Source organism: Moschus berezovskii, chromosome 28 (assembly GCF_049115385.1).
Source record: "Moschus berezovskii isolate FMDL1 chromosome 28, NW_MosBer_1.0, whole genome shotgun sequence".
In the NCBI taxonomy this organism is placed as follows: Eukaryota; Metazoa; Chordata; class Mammalia; order Artiodactyla; family Moschidae; genus Moschus; species Moschus berezovskii.
Genome location: NC_142487.1, coordinates 21160301 through 21176028, shown reverse-complemented (window position 1 = coordinate 21176028; position 15728 = coordinate 21160301). Strand labels below are relative to the sequence as shown.

Below are 15728 nucleotides of genomic sequence, written 5' to 3'. Positions count from 1 at the left end.
TGAGATTGGAATGAAGACTGACCATTTGCAATCCTGAGGCCACTGCTGAGTTTTCCAAATTTGCTGGCATATTGAGTGCAGCACTTTCACAGCATCATCTTTCAAGATTTGAAATAGCTCAACTGGAATTCCATCACCTCCACTAGCTTTGTTCATAGTGATGCTTTCTAAGGCCCACTTGACTTCACATTCCAAGATGTCTGGCTCTAGGCCAGTGATCACGTTATTGTGACTATCTTGGTCGTGAAGATCTTTTTTGTACAGTTCTTCTGTGTATTCTTGCCCCCTCTTCTTAATATCTTCTGCTTCTGTTAGGTCCATACCATTTCTGTCCTTTATCGAGCCCATCTTTGCATGAAATGTTCCCTTGCAATCTCTAATTTTCTTGAAGAGATCTCTTGTTTTTCCTATTCTGTTGTTTTCCTCTATTTCTTTGCATTGATCGCTGAGGAAGGCTTTCTTATCTTTCCTTGCTATTCTTTGGAACTCTGCATTCAGATGCTTATATCTTTCCTTTTCTCCTTTGCTTTTCGCTTCTCTTCTTTTCACAGTTATTTGTAAGTCCTCCTCAGGCAGCCATTTTGCTTTTTTGCATTTCTTTTCCATGGGGATGGTCTTGGTCCCTGTCTCCTGTACAATGTCACAAACCTCCGTCCAGAGTTCATCAGGCACTCTATCTATCAGATCTAGTCCCTTAAATCTATCTCTCATTTTTACTGCATAATCATAAGGGGCTTGATTTAGGTCATATCTGAATGGTCTAGTGGTTTTCCCTACTTTCTTCAATATAAGTCTGAATTTGGCAATCAGGAGTTCATGATCTGAGCCACAGTCTGCTCCTGGTCTTGTTTTTGCTAACTGTATAGAGCTTATCCATCTTTGGCTGCAAAAAATATAATCAATCTGATTTTGGTGTTGACCATCTGGTGATGTCCATGTGTAGAGTCTTCTCTTGTGTTGTTGGAAGAGGGTGTTTGCTATGACCAGTGCGTTCTCTTGACAAAACTCTATTAGCCTTTGCCCTGCTTCATTCCATGCTCCAAGGCCAAATTTTCCTGTTACTCCAGGTGTTTCTTGACTTCCTACTTTTGCATTCCAGACGTGAGAGATGCCGGCCCTGGCGCAACCGACCACGCAAAGAGGCACGGCTGTGAGGAGCTACCCCACACCTGAGGCCAGGGCCGGCGGCCAAGAGGAGCTGCCCCACGTCCAATAGGCAGTGGCTGTGCAGGTGCAGGAGGGCCGAGAGGAGCTACTCCACGTTCAAGATCAGAAGGGGCGGCCTTGAGGAGATACCCCTCGTCCAAGGTAAGGTGCAGCGGCTGTGCTTTCTTGGAGCAGCTGTGAAGAGATATCCCGCACCCAAGGTAAGAGAAACCCAAATAAGACGGTAGGTATTGCGAGGGGGCATCAGAGGGCAGACACACTGAAATCATAATCACAGGAAACTAGTCGATCTGATCACATGGACCACAGCTGCATGTGGTCCACTGGAGAAGGGAATGGCAAACCACTTCAGTATACTTGCCTTGAGAACCCCATGAACAGTAACAAAGGGCAAAATGATAGGATACTGAATGAGGAATTCCCCAGGTCGGTAGGTGCCCAGTATGCTACTGGAGCTCAGCGGAGAAATAACTCCAGAAGGAATGAAGGGATGGAGCAAAAGCAAAACCAATACCCAATTGTTGATGTGACTGGTGATAGAAGCAAGGTCTGGTGCTGTAAAGAGCGATATTGCATAGGAACCTGGAATGTTAGGTCCATGAATCAAGGCAAATTGGAAGTGGTCAAGCAGGAGATGGCAAGAGTGAACGTCGACATTCTAGGAATCAGTGAATTAAAATGGACTGGAATGGGTGAATTTAACTCAGATGACCATTATATCTACTATTGTGGGCAGGAATTCCTTAGAAGAAATGGAGTAGCCATCATGGTCAACAAAAGAGTCCGAAATGCAGTACTTGGATGCAATCTTAAAAATGACAGAATGATTTCTGTTAGTTTCCAAGGCAAACCATTCAATATTACAGTACTCCAGGCCTATGCCCCAACCAGTAACGCTGAAGAAGCCAAAGTTGAATGGTTCTATGAAGACCTACGAGACCTTTTAGAACTAACACCCAAAAAAGATGTCCTTTTCATTATAGGGGACTGGAATGCAAAAGTAGGAACCAATTTATATTATAGACTCTCAAATCAAAATTCAAAGCCTTAAAATCATGAAACACTTTAAGGAAGAAAAAAAAATCAGAAAACAAAATAAAACAACAAAGAAGTCAAAAAACAACAGTAGCTTGTACTCTTGAAATCAGACGTATACAGCACACTTTTGCCTAGACAATAATATTAAACACTCTTACCCTTGAGTGACTTTTAAAATTGCAACCTAATTTAATCATAACAAAAACTTTGTGTCCATCTTAAAGGAAATCAGTCCTGAATATTCTTTGGAAGGACTGATGCTGAAGCTGAAACTCCAACTTTTTGGCCACCTGATGCGAAGAACTGACTCATTTGAAAAGACCCTGATGCTGGGAAAGATTGAAGGCAGGAGGAGAAGGGGACCACAGAGGATGAGATGGTTGGATGGCATCACCGACTCAATGGGTAAACCCCAGGAGTTGGTGATGGACAGGGAGGCCTGGTGTACTGCAGTCCATGGGGTCGCAAAGAGTCGGACACAACTGAGCAACTGCACTGAACTTAACTTTGCCTAGACAATAATATTAAAGACTCTTGCTCTTGAGTGACTTTTATAATTGCAACCTAATTTAATCATGACAAAAACTTTTAAGGTAAGTACTACTGCTGCTGAAACTGCAACCTCACCACACTGGTTCTCCCACATTTGATTCTATCAATACATAGCATAATTAAGAATTCTGTTTAACACTTTGAAAATCAAGGAGACTTAAAAAAGTCTGATAGCATATATTTACACGCTTGTCATTTTTCAAAGACGTTTTCTATAAATAATTGAATTTGCACCGGACAACCCACCCTGCTGTTATAAGAAGCACCTCACACATCTAAAGTTCTTAGATGCACAAAGAGAGGCTTTGGTTATTGAAACTGAAAAACTCATGTACACAGCTTCTACTGGATGTATTTTCTTTTTAGGAATGAGGGAAAATTCTCCCAATTTTGAGCCATTCTTTTATGCCAACTCAACAAAATTGTATGTAACTTTATAAATATCTTTAAAAGGCAGAGTTTTGTAAATATTTAATATCTTACTACTTTGATTTTGAATTGTAAATGTCAAATATTCTGTTTGGGGTTTTTAAAAATGTTTACTGTCTTATTTAAAAGGAAAAGTTGGACAGTTTTAGAATGTTTTTATCAGTAGATTCAATGTACTGAAAACAAAAAATAAAAAAAAAAAACACTGAATCTGCTTCTGTACACAATCCTGCTTTAGAAAAACCACACAAGCAGTTATCTCCAGTGAATGAGTGAAAGGCAGAGGGTAGAGATTTCTCACGGTCTCCAAAATCCTGCTGAAGACCTCTGGCCGCCATCACCCCGCAGTCTACATTTAAAGACTTGGGGGGTTCAGCTGAATTTCTTGGTTGCACCTACCTGTTGTCGCCTTCTCTGGAGTAGAAGACCGTGAAAGTTTGAATGCTCCCTTTTGCTTCTGCAGGTGGGCGCCAGCTGAGACGGACGAACCGACTAGACACCAGGACAGGGACCACGTCTCTGGGAGCAGAAGGGAGGACGCTGGAGCTCAGGATGGCTGCGGAGGAAGGAGAGCAGGCTGTCAGAAGTGAGGGGACAAGGGCAGGAAATGTGCAGGAGGGCAAGGAAGGCCCATCAGCAAACGCGGAATGGTGCATTCCCATCCATTCTAAAGGAGGAAGGAAAGAGAAACCAAAGACGCAACAGTGGAACTGAAGGTGTATTAGAGTGTATACGTTAATCTCAAAGTCCTAAATTATCCCTCCCCCACTACTATATATAACATAGATAACCAACAAGGACGTACTGTGTAGCATGGACATATAAGGGAAAAAAAGACATACATATATACAACACACATATATTTCAGAAAAAAAATATATATCCAAATCACTTTGCTGCACACCTGAAACTAACACTATATTGTAAACCAACTATATTTCAATAATAATGTATTCGAATTTCTTGGAGTTCATAAAATATTGGCAAACTAATAACATGATACTATTGTATATGGCCAGTTTCTACGGCTAAAGGGATTCATGACCATAAGGACAAATGTTCAGTTTCAGCATGAAACAGGGAATACAGACTTACTGTAGGTATTTTTTGTTTTGGCTGCACCCTGTGTCTTGTGGAATTTTAGTCCATCAACCAGGGATTGAACCCAGGCACCAGTAGCGCTGAGTCCTAACCATTGGCCTACCAGAGAATTTCTTCCAAGTACGGGTACATGCTTTAGATAACCAAGCAGTTACTATAAAATCTTATTTCACTCTGACTGCCCATTTACAACATTCTAGATATGCCTGAAAAATCCCATGGATGGAGGAGCCTGGTAGGTTGCAGTCTATGGGGTCGCAAGAGTCAGACACGACTGAGCGACTTCACTTTCAATTTTCACTTTCCTGCATTGGAGAAGGAAATGGCACCCCACTCCAGTGTTCTTGCCTGGAGAATCCCAGGAACGGGGGAGCCTGGTGGGCTGCTGTCTATGGGGTCACACAGAGTCGACACGACTGAACGGACTTAGCAGCCGCAGCAGTAGATACAATGTGAAGGACCTTGTTTTACTGTTTCCAATGAGCACACGAGTTTAAAAGTAGCAAATTAAATGCTGAAAGATGCAACAGTTCAGTTCAGTTCAGTCGCTCAGTCGTGTCCAATTCTCCGCGACCCCATGAATCACAGCACGCCAGGCCTCCCTGTCCATCACCAACTCCCGGAGTTCACTCAAACTCATGTCCACAGAGTCGGTGATGCCATCCAGCCATCTCATTCTCTGTCGTCCCCTTCTCCTCCCGCCCCCAATCCCTCCCAGCATCAGAGTCTTTTCTAGTGAGTCAACTCGTCGCATGAGGTGGCCAAAGTATTGCAGTTTCAGCTTTAGCATCAGCCCTTCCAATGAACACCCAGGATCGATCTCCCTTAGAATGGACTGGTTGGATCTCCTTGCGGTACAAGGGACTCTCAAGAGTCTTCTCCAACACCACAGTTCAAAAGCATCAATTCTTCGGCGATCAGCTTTCTTCACAGTCCAACTCTCACATCCATACATGACCACGGGAAAAACCATAGCCTTGACTAGACGGACCTTGGTTGGCAGAGTAATGTCTCTGCTTTTTAATATATTATCAAGGTTGGTCATAGCTTTCCTTCCAAGCAGTAAGCATCTTTTAATTTCATGGCTGCAATCAGCATCTGCAGTGATTTTGGAGCCCCAAAAAAGAAAGTCTGACACTGTTTCCACTGTTTTTCCATCTATTTCCCATGAAGTGATGGGACCAGATGCCATGATCTTTGTTTTCTGAATGTTGAGCTTCAAGCCAACCTTTTCACTATCCTCTTTCACTTTCATTATGAGGCTTTTGAGTTCCTCTTCACTTTCTGCCATAAGGGTAGTGTCATCTGCATATCTGAGATTATTGATATTTCTCCCAGCAATCTTGACTCCAGCTTGTGCCTCTTCCAGCCCAACATTCCTCATGATGTACTCTGCATATAAGTTAAATAAGCAGGGTGACAATATACAGCCTTGACACACTCCTTTTCCTATTTGGAACCAGTCTGTTGTTCCATGTACAGTTCTGACTCTTGCTTCCTGACCTGCATACAGGTTTCTCAAGAGGCAGGTCAGGTGGTCTGGGATTCCCATCTCTTTCAGAATGTTCCACAGTTTATTGTGATCCACACAGTCAAAGGCTTTGGCATAGTCAATGAAGCAGAAATAGATGCTCTTCTGGAACTCTCTTGGTTTCTCCATGATCCAGTGGATGTTGGCAATTTGATCTCTACTGAATGAGGAATTCCCCAGGTCAGTAGGTGCCCAGTATGCTACTAGAGATCAGTGGAGAAGTAACTCTAGAAGGAATGAAGGGATGGAGCAAAAGCAAAACCAATACACAGTTGTAGATGTGACCGATGATAGAAGCAAGGTCCGGTGCTGTAAAGAGCAATATTGCATAGGAACCTGGAATGTTAGGTCCATGAATCAAGGCAAATTGGAAGTGGTCAAGCAGGAGATGGCAAGAGTGAACATAGACATTCTAGGAATCAGTGAATTAAAATGGACTGGAATGGGTGAATTTAACTCAGATGACCATTATATCTACTATTGTGGGCAGGAATCCCTTAGAAGAAATGGAGTAGCCATCATGGTCAACAAAAGAGTCCGAAATGCAGTACTTGGATGCAATCTTAAAAATGACAGAATGATTTCTGTTCGTTTCCAAGGCAAACCATTCAATATTACAGTAATCCAGACCTATGCCCCAACCAGTAACGCTGAAGAAGCCGAAGTTGAACGGCTCTATGAAGACCTACAAGACCTTTTAGAACTAACACCCAAAAAAGATATCCTTTTCATTATAGGGGACTGGAATGCAAAAGTAGGAAGTCAAGAAACACTTGGAGTAAGGCAAATTTGGCCTTGGAGCACGGAATGAAGCAGGGCAAAGGCTAATGGAGTTTTGCCAAGAGAACGCACTGGTCATAGCAAACACCCTCTTCCAACAACACAAGAGAAGACTCTACACATGGACATCACCAGATTGTCAACACCGAAATCAGATTGATTATATTCTTTGCAGCCAAAGATGGAGAAGCTGTATACAGTCAGCAAAAACAAGACCAGGAGCTGACTGTCAGGCTCAGATCATGAACTCCTTATTGCCAAATTCAGACTTAAAGTGAAGAAAGTAGGGAAAACCACTAGACCATTCAGATATGACCTAAATCAAATCCCTTATGATTATACAGTGGAAGTGAGGAATAGATTTAAGGGACTAGATCTGATAGATAAGAGTGCCTGATGAACTCTGGACGGAGGTTCGTGACTTTGTACAGGAGACAGGGACCAAGACCATCCCCATGGAAAAGAAATGCAAAAAAGCAAAATGGCTGTCTGAGGAGGCCTTACAAATAGCTGTGAAAAGAAGAGAAGCGAAAAGCAAAGGAGAAAAGGAAAGATATAAGCATCTGAATGCAGAGTTCCAAAGAATAGCAAGGAGAGATAAGAAAGCCTTCCTCAGTGATCAATGCAAAGAAATAGAGGAAAACAACAGAAAAGGAAAAACAAGAGATTTCTTCAAGAAAATTAGAGATTCTAAGGGAACATTTCTTGCAAAGATGGGCTCGATAAAGGACAGAAAGATGTAACAAGTAGAAGCAATTCTACAAGCAATGCTAATAGAAGGAAAGACTAAGAATTCCACCGGATATCAAGAATTACCATTGTACCATCTGATGGTAAAGCTGAAACTCCGATGCTTTGGCCACCTCATGCGACGAGTTGACTCACTGGAAAAGACTCTGATGCTGGGAGGGATTGGGGGCGGGAGGAGAAGGGGACGACAGAGAATGAGATGGCTGGATGGCATCACCGACTCTGTGGACATGAGTTTGAGTGAACTCCGGGAGTTGGTGATGGACAGGGAGGCCTGGCATACTGTGATTCATGGGGTCACAAAGAGTCGGACACGACTGAGCGACTGAACTGAACTGAACTGATACTTGTTGAGTATCACCGTGCTACTGCTGCTGCTGCTAAGTCGCTTCAGTCGTGTCCGACTCTGTGCGACCTCATAGATGGCAGCCCACCAGGCTCCCCCGTCCCTGGGATTCTCCAGGCAAGAATCACCGTATTTATATCCAAATTCAATGACTGTTATTTATAGGAATAACTGAGTCATCCACAGGTGGAAAATTGGCTTTTCAAATACCTTAGGGGCATTTATAATCTTTAACAGATGTATGCGGTTAAATGAGAGAGAGTGTGTGTGTGTGTGTGTGTACATGTTTGTGAATTCATAATTAATATTTGCTGGATATTTCCATTCTCTTCTTATTTGTTCAAGTCCCCAAGTCTAAGGAACATATATTTCATTTTGACAGGTGATTTCTGGCCCCAAAGCACAAGTACCCGTTTGTCTACATTTGGTCTTCAAACTCGCTTTGGTGGGCCATCTTCTCTAAGTCTTATTGAAGTTAGTCTCCATTCTTGCATTTACTTTCCCCGGGCTAGCTGAGTGGGCATTCCTGCTGTGAACTAAACTCCTGTTCCCTGGAAAATCCATTTGGGGAGGCAGGGGTTTATCTTATTTCCCAGCGGCTCTGGAAACTTACCAGTTTACAATACAGTTAGAGAGGTTTTCAAGAGCTGCAAAAAGCTTTCAGTTATTTCTAGCTCCACAGATTCTTAGCCAGCTTCTTTGCAGATGCAATTCCCCCCTTGCTTTCCTGATCAGCACAGTATTTGACTGGTGGTGAGTCAGTCAACTTTTATGATGGAGTAATACGGGGAGGGGACAGACTGATGCCAGGTAGGGAGCATCTCTGTTAAAAACACGGGCATGAAGCTTCTTGACAAAAGGCTTTGCTTCCACACACCGTGGACAGCTCAAACTATCACGCTGAATTTATCACTCCCCCTCAGGCTGCTTCTCCTCCAGGGCCGCTTGACCCAGCTGCGTCTACATGTCTTCTCAAATCTACAGCCTACAACCCTGAACACGTGTCCCCTCTTCCTGACTTTTCCCTCACTCGCCCCTGCGAGGACACCCCTTCATGGAGACACCTGCTACTTCTATTCTATCTCATCTCCACATCTCCACTTCCCTCCCCACCGTCATTCTCTCTCACCAGACTCGCCACAACAGTCTTCCAGTTCCCCCGTTTAGCTTCCACTCATCTCCCTCGAATTCATTCTCTGAACAGCGACTAGCATCGAGTTGTATGAAGGCTCACCAATCTCTCATCTTTCTCCTCTGTGCTGACTCATGACCTCAGAGAAACTCAAGCTTCTCAATCTGCCGATCGGCCTTGCTCCTGTTTGTCATTTTTCTTGGTCTGCCTTCCCTCGCTCAGAGGCCCTAAGTGCACACACTTTATTTGGACGGTGATCCCAGGAAAGACCCGTGAGGAGTCAGGAAGGGAAACAGGGTCGGGAGGGAAGGCTGGAAAGAGGGAGCTCCCTGGCAGATTGTCACTGAAGGTGACTGAAGAGAACCCTCTGTGGGGACTCTGGGAGCCAAGGCCGCACAGGCCTCCAGAGAAGCACACTGGAAGGCTTATCCACCCACTTCTTCCACCGTTCACTGAATGTGATTCCAGACCAATAGCCTTTCTGCACAATAGCCTCACATGTTCTGTTGCCAGAAAAAAGAACAGCTTGGGGCAGAGACTTGCTCATGTCCACATTAGCTCTACCCCTTCAGCAAATATTCACCAAGCACCTATGCTCTGCAGCCCATCTAAGGCAGAGGAGATGAGACCACTCTTCTCATGGGGCTTGCCTGGATGCACACTGCATTTTGATTTTGATACTGATCATGCTCTCTCCAGGCTGAACCACTTGCGATTCCCCAGGGCCACGGAACAGGCAGTTCCCACTTAAACAAGTCCACTTCATTCACTTAAATCCTTTCTTCTTGACTTACTTTAGGTGTGTTTCCTCTGTAAAGACTGACTCATAGTATTTGTAGAATAGCTAACAGACATACAGTTAATATCTATCATAAACATGAATGTCTGAAAATCAAATAATGAATAATTTTATTAAAAAAAGATTCAACCTGACAAATAATAAAAGAAATGCACATTTAAATAAAATCTAAAAGTCAGAATAAAATCTATTTAAAAATCTGTCAGGGCAGCAAGGCTTTAAAGAATGTTCATATGTAGTATTAGTCAGGGTATGGCAAACCCTATGCTGTCAGCTGAAGTCTGTAAGAATACAATCTCTTTAGAATTCAATTTGGCGCAAGGCTTTAAAACGAAAAAATATTCACACCATTTGACCAAACACTCTCATGCCTATAAATTTATCACTTCAAAAATAATGAATACCCCCATTATCAAGGCATCCATGTGAAATCATAGATAGGACATTTTCTCAAAGGTAATACCTATACATCTCATCAGTTTAAAGAATATAGGATCCTTTTAAGACTTTTTTTTTTTTACAAAAAAATTTTTTTAAACAAAATGTAAACAATGATGACTTGGAAAAATCTGAGAATTTTTAAGAAGTCAAAAAGATAAGCTTTAAAATAATAGGAGATAAATTTTCAAATCCTTCTTCCCCAAGAGCACTCTGCTTATGGGGGTACCACATCAAAAATGAGCTGGTTTCTCCAACTTTCAGGGGCTTTCAAGAAGGAAACTGCTGGGCGGGGTGAGGCTCTGTGGGGGGTTCACTCAGACGCTTTTCACTCCACGCTTCCGAAGTATCTTCTTACACAGTTTAGACTCGATTTATCAAATCAAGATCAGACTAAAATTAATCATTGACTCTACCTCAATTTCAACAGTTGTTATATGAAAAGGAATGGACACATTTTTAACAAAGGAAAGACTTCTTTATATAGGGGCAATCATTTTGTTCTTGCTAATCCTTCATGCTTTCCTTCAACAGTAACTTGTCTTCACATAAGGTCTCAATAAAGAGCCAATCAGGACTTCTTTTCTTTGCTCTTGGAGGCCTAATCTCCAGTCTGCCCCTAATCTCCCTGGCCCATTACTGTTGTCATGGTTACAGCTTCTTTATCTGTTGTCATGGAGAAGAAGAGGCGAATTTGCCACACTATAACCTAGTCTTTTTTCTTTTATTAAAGGATCTTTTAAAAAAATTTTTTATCATAGCAAAATCCAAAAATGGAGATGATTTCAGAGGATAACATAAATCTAAAGAACAGACAGTTTTAAAACCTAAATTATTAAATAACATTTTTGTGAGGTCATTGCAATAGCATTGGTAACAATTACAATATTGGGTTAATTTTTCCGTAAGGCTACATTCCCTTCTAGATACCAAAGACATTTTTTCCATCAGATTTTTAATATACAGTGTTTATGGACATTAATTTTTCTCCAAGCTTATTCTCAGTGCTCAACCTGCAAACTCTGTGAGAGATATGAAAGATGATAAGATATATTCATAAAAACACAAAAATATTTAATTTGCATTAAACAAACAATCAATAGGCTCACTTCCCTGTTACTCCCCATGTCATAAACTAAAACATCATAAATGCAGCTCAACTAGACACATTATTTGTTGTGTTTCTTTATTAACTTGATATTTTTTAAAGTAAAATATAAATAGAGATCATTAGTAAAATGATAGGAATCTAACTGTGCTAAGGGCAAACATCTATTTAGTTGTCTAAATAGAGATGTAGGTAATATTTAAACTTTGGTTTGCAGTTTTTATAGTTCACAAAGTAATTTCACAAGCTTACCAAAAAAAACTTGTATATACAGAGTTGAAAATGACAAAGACTAACATTTTCTTCTAAAGTTTCATGTTATTTCCGAAATTCAAAGAATCGTAGCTTTTGAGCCAGTGTATTAAGAATTTTAGTAAAACTCTGAAATGTGAATTAAAAAATTGTGATCTTAAGTCATTTTTCACTTAATACTTGAGAGCAATTAATTAACTCTACAATATTTCACTAAATCTAAGTCTTTCCATAAAATAATTATATTGGGTTAGTATCCAAAGATCAGTCACCAACATTTATTAAATGTCTACAATTTGCTGTTGTTATGCTTGGAGTGAAGAATTATTTTTAAACCATGAATTTTGTCTTGAAGAGGGAACTAATTTGAAGACATAAGGTATATAAAATGTAAGACAATTATAAAGTTTGAAGTAGTCTCTTATTTACAAACAATTTCCATTCTAAATTTTTTGGCAGTGCTATTGTTCAGAAGTCAGACCACACTTTGCCACTAAACCATTTCCAGTCTTTTCCTAGAAATCTTTTTAATTGATCAATCTATAAACCATCCATAGTAATGATGCCATAGAATCAAATGATACATGTTGGAATTTTCTTTGACAAATCAATGGATGCATTCAGTCATAAACTGACTTGATATTCACAGAGGGAAGAGGATGTGCAAGGCAAGGGGTGAGCAGACCTGTTTCGATCTATTTCTGGGTTCCAGAGAGGAAGCTGGCCTGGGAATCTCCCTGCCCCTCCTTTGCCCTCAAGGATCCATCTCCTCCCACCTCCAACCTCCTGCCTTCCATCCCAGGTTACTCTTACAGTGGCCTTGAATAGCAGGAAGCCTGATAAAGATGAAGGTCTCTAGGGTGGATGAGCTAGCCTTGAGGTGTTTCCAAAGGCCTCAGTGTTGCAGCGTTGCAGGCCTCCCTGCTGCCTCTCAGCTCTCCAAGCTGAATTTTCTGGGTCCCATGAAAACCTGGGGCTTTCACATCTGCTATCTCTGAACTTGAGGTGATGGCCTTGAACTTGTGCTGAACTTGAGGTGAATGGCCTTCCTCCTCCCAACTGCTTCACAGCTCTGACCTGGCTTCTTCAGAGTTCAGCCTAGGAGTCATCTCACTGATCCCCATCCTGGCTTAGGTGCCTCTGCTGAGCTTTGACAGGATGAGAATAAGCATCCCCTCAGGACACTTCCTTGGAGAAGGCAATGACAACCCACTCCAGTACTCTTGCCTGGAAAATCCCATGGACAGAGGAGCCTGGTGGGCTTCGGTCCATGGGGTCACTGAGTCGGACACGATTGAGCGACTTCACTTTCACTTTTCATTTTCATGCACTGGCGAAGGAAATGGCAACCCACTCCACTGTTCTCGCCTGGACAATCCCAGGGACGGGGGAGTCTGGTCGGCTGCCGTCTATGGGGTCACACAGAGTCAGACACGACTGAAGCGACTTAGCACCAGCAGCAGGACACTTGCTACACTGCACTGCGGTGGTCTACTCATGCTTTGGCATCCTATCCTAAAGAAGATGCTTGGTAAGAGTAGGAACCATTCTAAATCATTCACCACAGTTTAATCTCCAGATCTAAACTGCAGTGTATTTAGTCATATCCTAGGCATCCAATGCATTCCTACAGTGTTACCTAAATGAAAGGCTTTGCAAATTTGTGCAATTACAATGTTTAAACTTGATTAGATTACTTCATTTATACCACCATGAAAAATGGTTATCTGAGATTAGGTACAGGAAGGGGACTGAGCTATCACTGCAAACTGGTTATGTGATTCATTATTGCTCTGCTAATAAATGATCAGGGCTCCCCTGGTGGCTCGTGGTAAAGAACCCACCTGTCAATGCAGGAGATGCTGACTTGATCCCTGGGTTGGGAAGATTCCCTGGAGAAGGAAATGGCAACCTGCTCTAGGACTCTTGCCTGGGGAATCTCATGGACAGAAGAAGACTGGCAGGCTACAGTCCAGGGGGTGGCAAAAAACCTGGATGCAACTTAGTGACTCAACAACAACAACAAATAAATTACAAAGTGGAGTGAAAAACTGAACTCAGAGGAAGGTTTCCAGGGAATGTAGGTTAGGAGCGAGAATACTTCATTTTGGATCAAATAGAGTGGGGAAAAGTCTTTCTGAAATCCAATGATGTGTCAAACAATAGTAAAAGGTATGTTTATGTGGGAATATTTCCAAGAGTGATAACACTTTCATTAAAAAGCAGAAAAGAAGCCAAGAAAGCTGGTTTGTCCTGATCTGGAGATCTATTATAAGAAATGTGATGCTTATCCCACGACTGTACATCAAAGAGAATTGCCAGACCAAGGTAGTATGCTAAGAAGAATTACCTATGGCCACACAGAGAGATAAGAAGAAAAGCAAATTCTGGAAAGTATTATCTTCTCAGCAGAGAGAACTACATCTCTCAGAACTTAAAATCTTTTCAAAAGACAAAATGAGAAGAAAAAATAGTATCTGGAGAACTGGTCAACCAGCACCTTTATGAATGAGTACTTTTAGTCAAAGCTGTACACTGTATACATGCAAACTCATACAGTGTATGCTTTTAATGCTTTCTTTCTTTTCCCTTTGTTTAATTAGGAAAATACCTTTTAAAGAGTTTATCCAAAATTCAGGAAGGGCCACAGACAGTTTTTGGAGGTGGTTAATCCATTATTTATGTAAATAAATGGTTGTGACTAGAAAACCATGATTAAATAGATATGATATCAAATCTCTGCTCTGAAGCTTTGTGATTATGTGACTTGTATTTTTCTGTTTTTTTTTCTTCTTAATTTATGTGAAATGGGAAGTTATTTATCTTCTCTAAAGCTTATTTTCCACATTTAAAAACTGATCCAAAACATTTAATATGCAGGGTTAAGTGATATTCAGAGATGGATTTTAAGGGCAGCACAGTCCTAGGTCTAAACTTTGTATTCCATAAATAGTGGTTTTTAAATTTATCTATCTTTAAATGCAGGGAGCAGAAAGTCTGTTTTTGCTGGCCCAGTGTCCAGTTGTCTGTCTAGAAATCTAGAAATCCTACTAGAAAGGCTCTAAGAACGATCTGGGCTCTGATAGGTCAAGTGATGTGGGGACAAAAGAGTGTCCTATATCCAAGGACAGAACTTGGTCCCTCTATCTCTCTCCCTTTTTCCTTTACCAGGTAGCAGAGGAAAAAAAAATCATCCTTTGATTTCCCTTTTTATCATCCCACATGTCCCCTCCTGTAAGAATTTGCTTCATCTCAGGTCTTTTTTCCTTCCCTGGATTTCCTTACTAATCATGGTACGCTTTTCATCTCGTCACTACTCCAGGGCTTCGTGAGGCATTTGTAATCATCTCTCTCATCAATGTCTCTCCCTAGCACCTTTCACCAACTGCAGGAGAGGTACGCTTCTATCCAACCCCCAGCTCCCTTTGTTTCCAGGCTTTCGGTTGAGTTGATGTCATTGAAGTCCTAGGCACTGTTTATCCTTTCTCCATGCCTAGGGACCCCAAACATGCCATTTCAGTCATTTCCCTTCATCAGAGCTTCCTCGAGGGACAAAGGCTGACAACTGACCCCGCTCCTTGCAACCCTCATGAGACTTTACCATCACTCACCTCATCCCAACCATACAGTGCTTTGCCCCAACTGCCCTGCAACCCTTTTCTCCAGCCACGGAGCACATCCAGAGAACACACCTCAGATACATCTAAAGATACAAATCAGCATGGCAGGCTTTAAGAAGCAGAGTTTTTCCACGCAGTTTCCTTTGGTAACAAGACACAATCAATGAAAATAGTGGACAGGCTCAGTTGTTAAGGAAGAAAAAAAAGCTCAGTGCTAGAGCATTTTCATATTTTTTGTTAAGTAACTGAATTTTTCCAGTAAGAAAACTCAAGGAAATGTAAACTGAAAGTGAAAGTCACTCAGCTGTGTCCAGCCCTTTGAAACCCCATGGACTTAGACAGTCCATGGAATTCTCCAGGCCAGAATACTGGAGTGGGTAGCCTTTCCCTTCTCCAGGGGATCTCCCTAATCCAGGGGTCGAATTCAGGTCTCCTGCACTGCAAGTGGATTCTTTACCAGCTGAACCACAAGGGAAGCTCAAATTGAAGTCAGTCAGTTCAGTTCAGTTGCTCAGTCATATCTGACTCTTTGCGGCCCCATGGACCGCAGCACTTCAGGCCTCCCTGTCCATCACCAACTCCCGGAGTTTACTCAAACTCAGTCCATCGAGTCAGTGATGCCATCCAACCATCTCATCCTCTGTCGTTCCCTTCTCCTCCTGCCTTCAATCCTTCCCAGCACCAG

General features: G+C 41.9%; 1 protein-coding gene across 1 annotated transcript in view; it reads right to left on the bottom strand.

Annotated features, from left to right (window-relative positions):
- DCC (DCC netrin 1 receptor) overlaps window positions 1-15728 on the bottom strand; it is an 887682-nt gene that overhangs the window by 426301 nt on the left and 445653 nt on the right. Inside the window, exon 8 of the mRNA XM_088833422.1 lies at window positions 3586-3742. Within this exon, the coding sequence (XP_088689548.1) occupies window positions 3586-3742 (157 nt within the window). The remainder of the gene's footprint in view (window positions 1-3585; window positions 3743-15728) is intronic.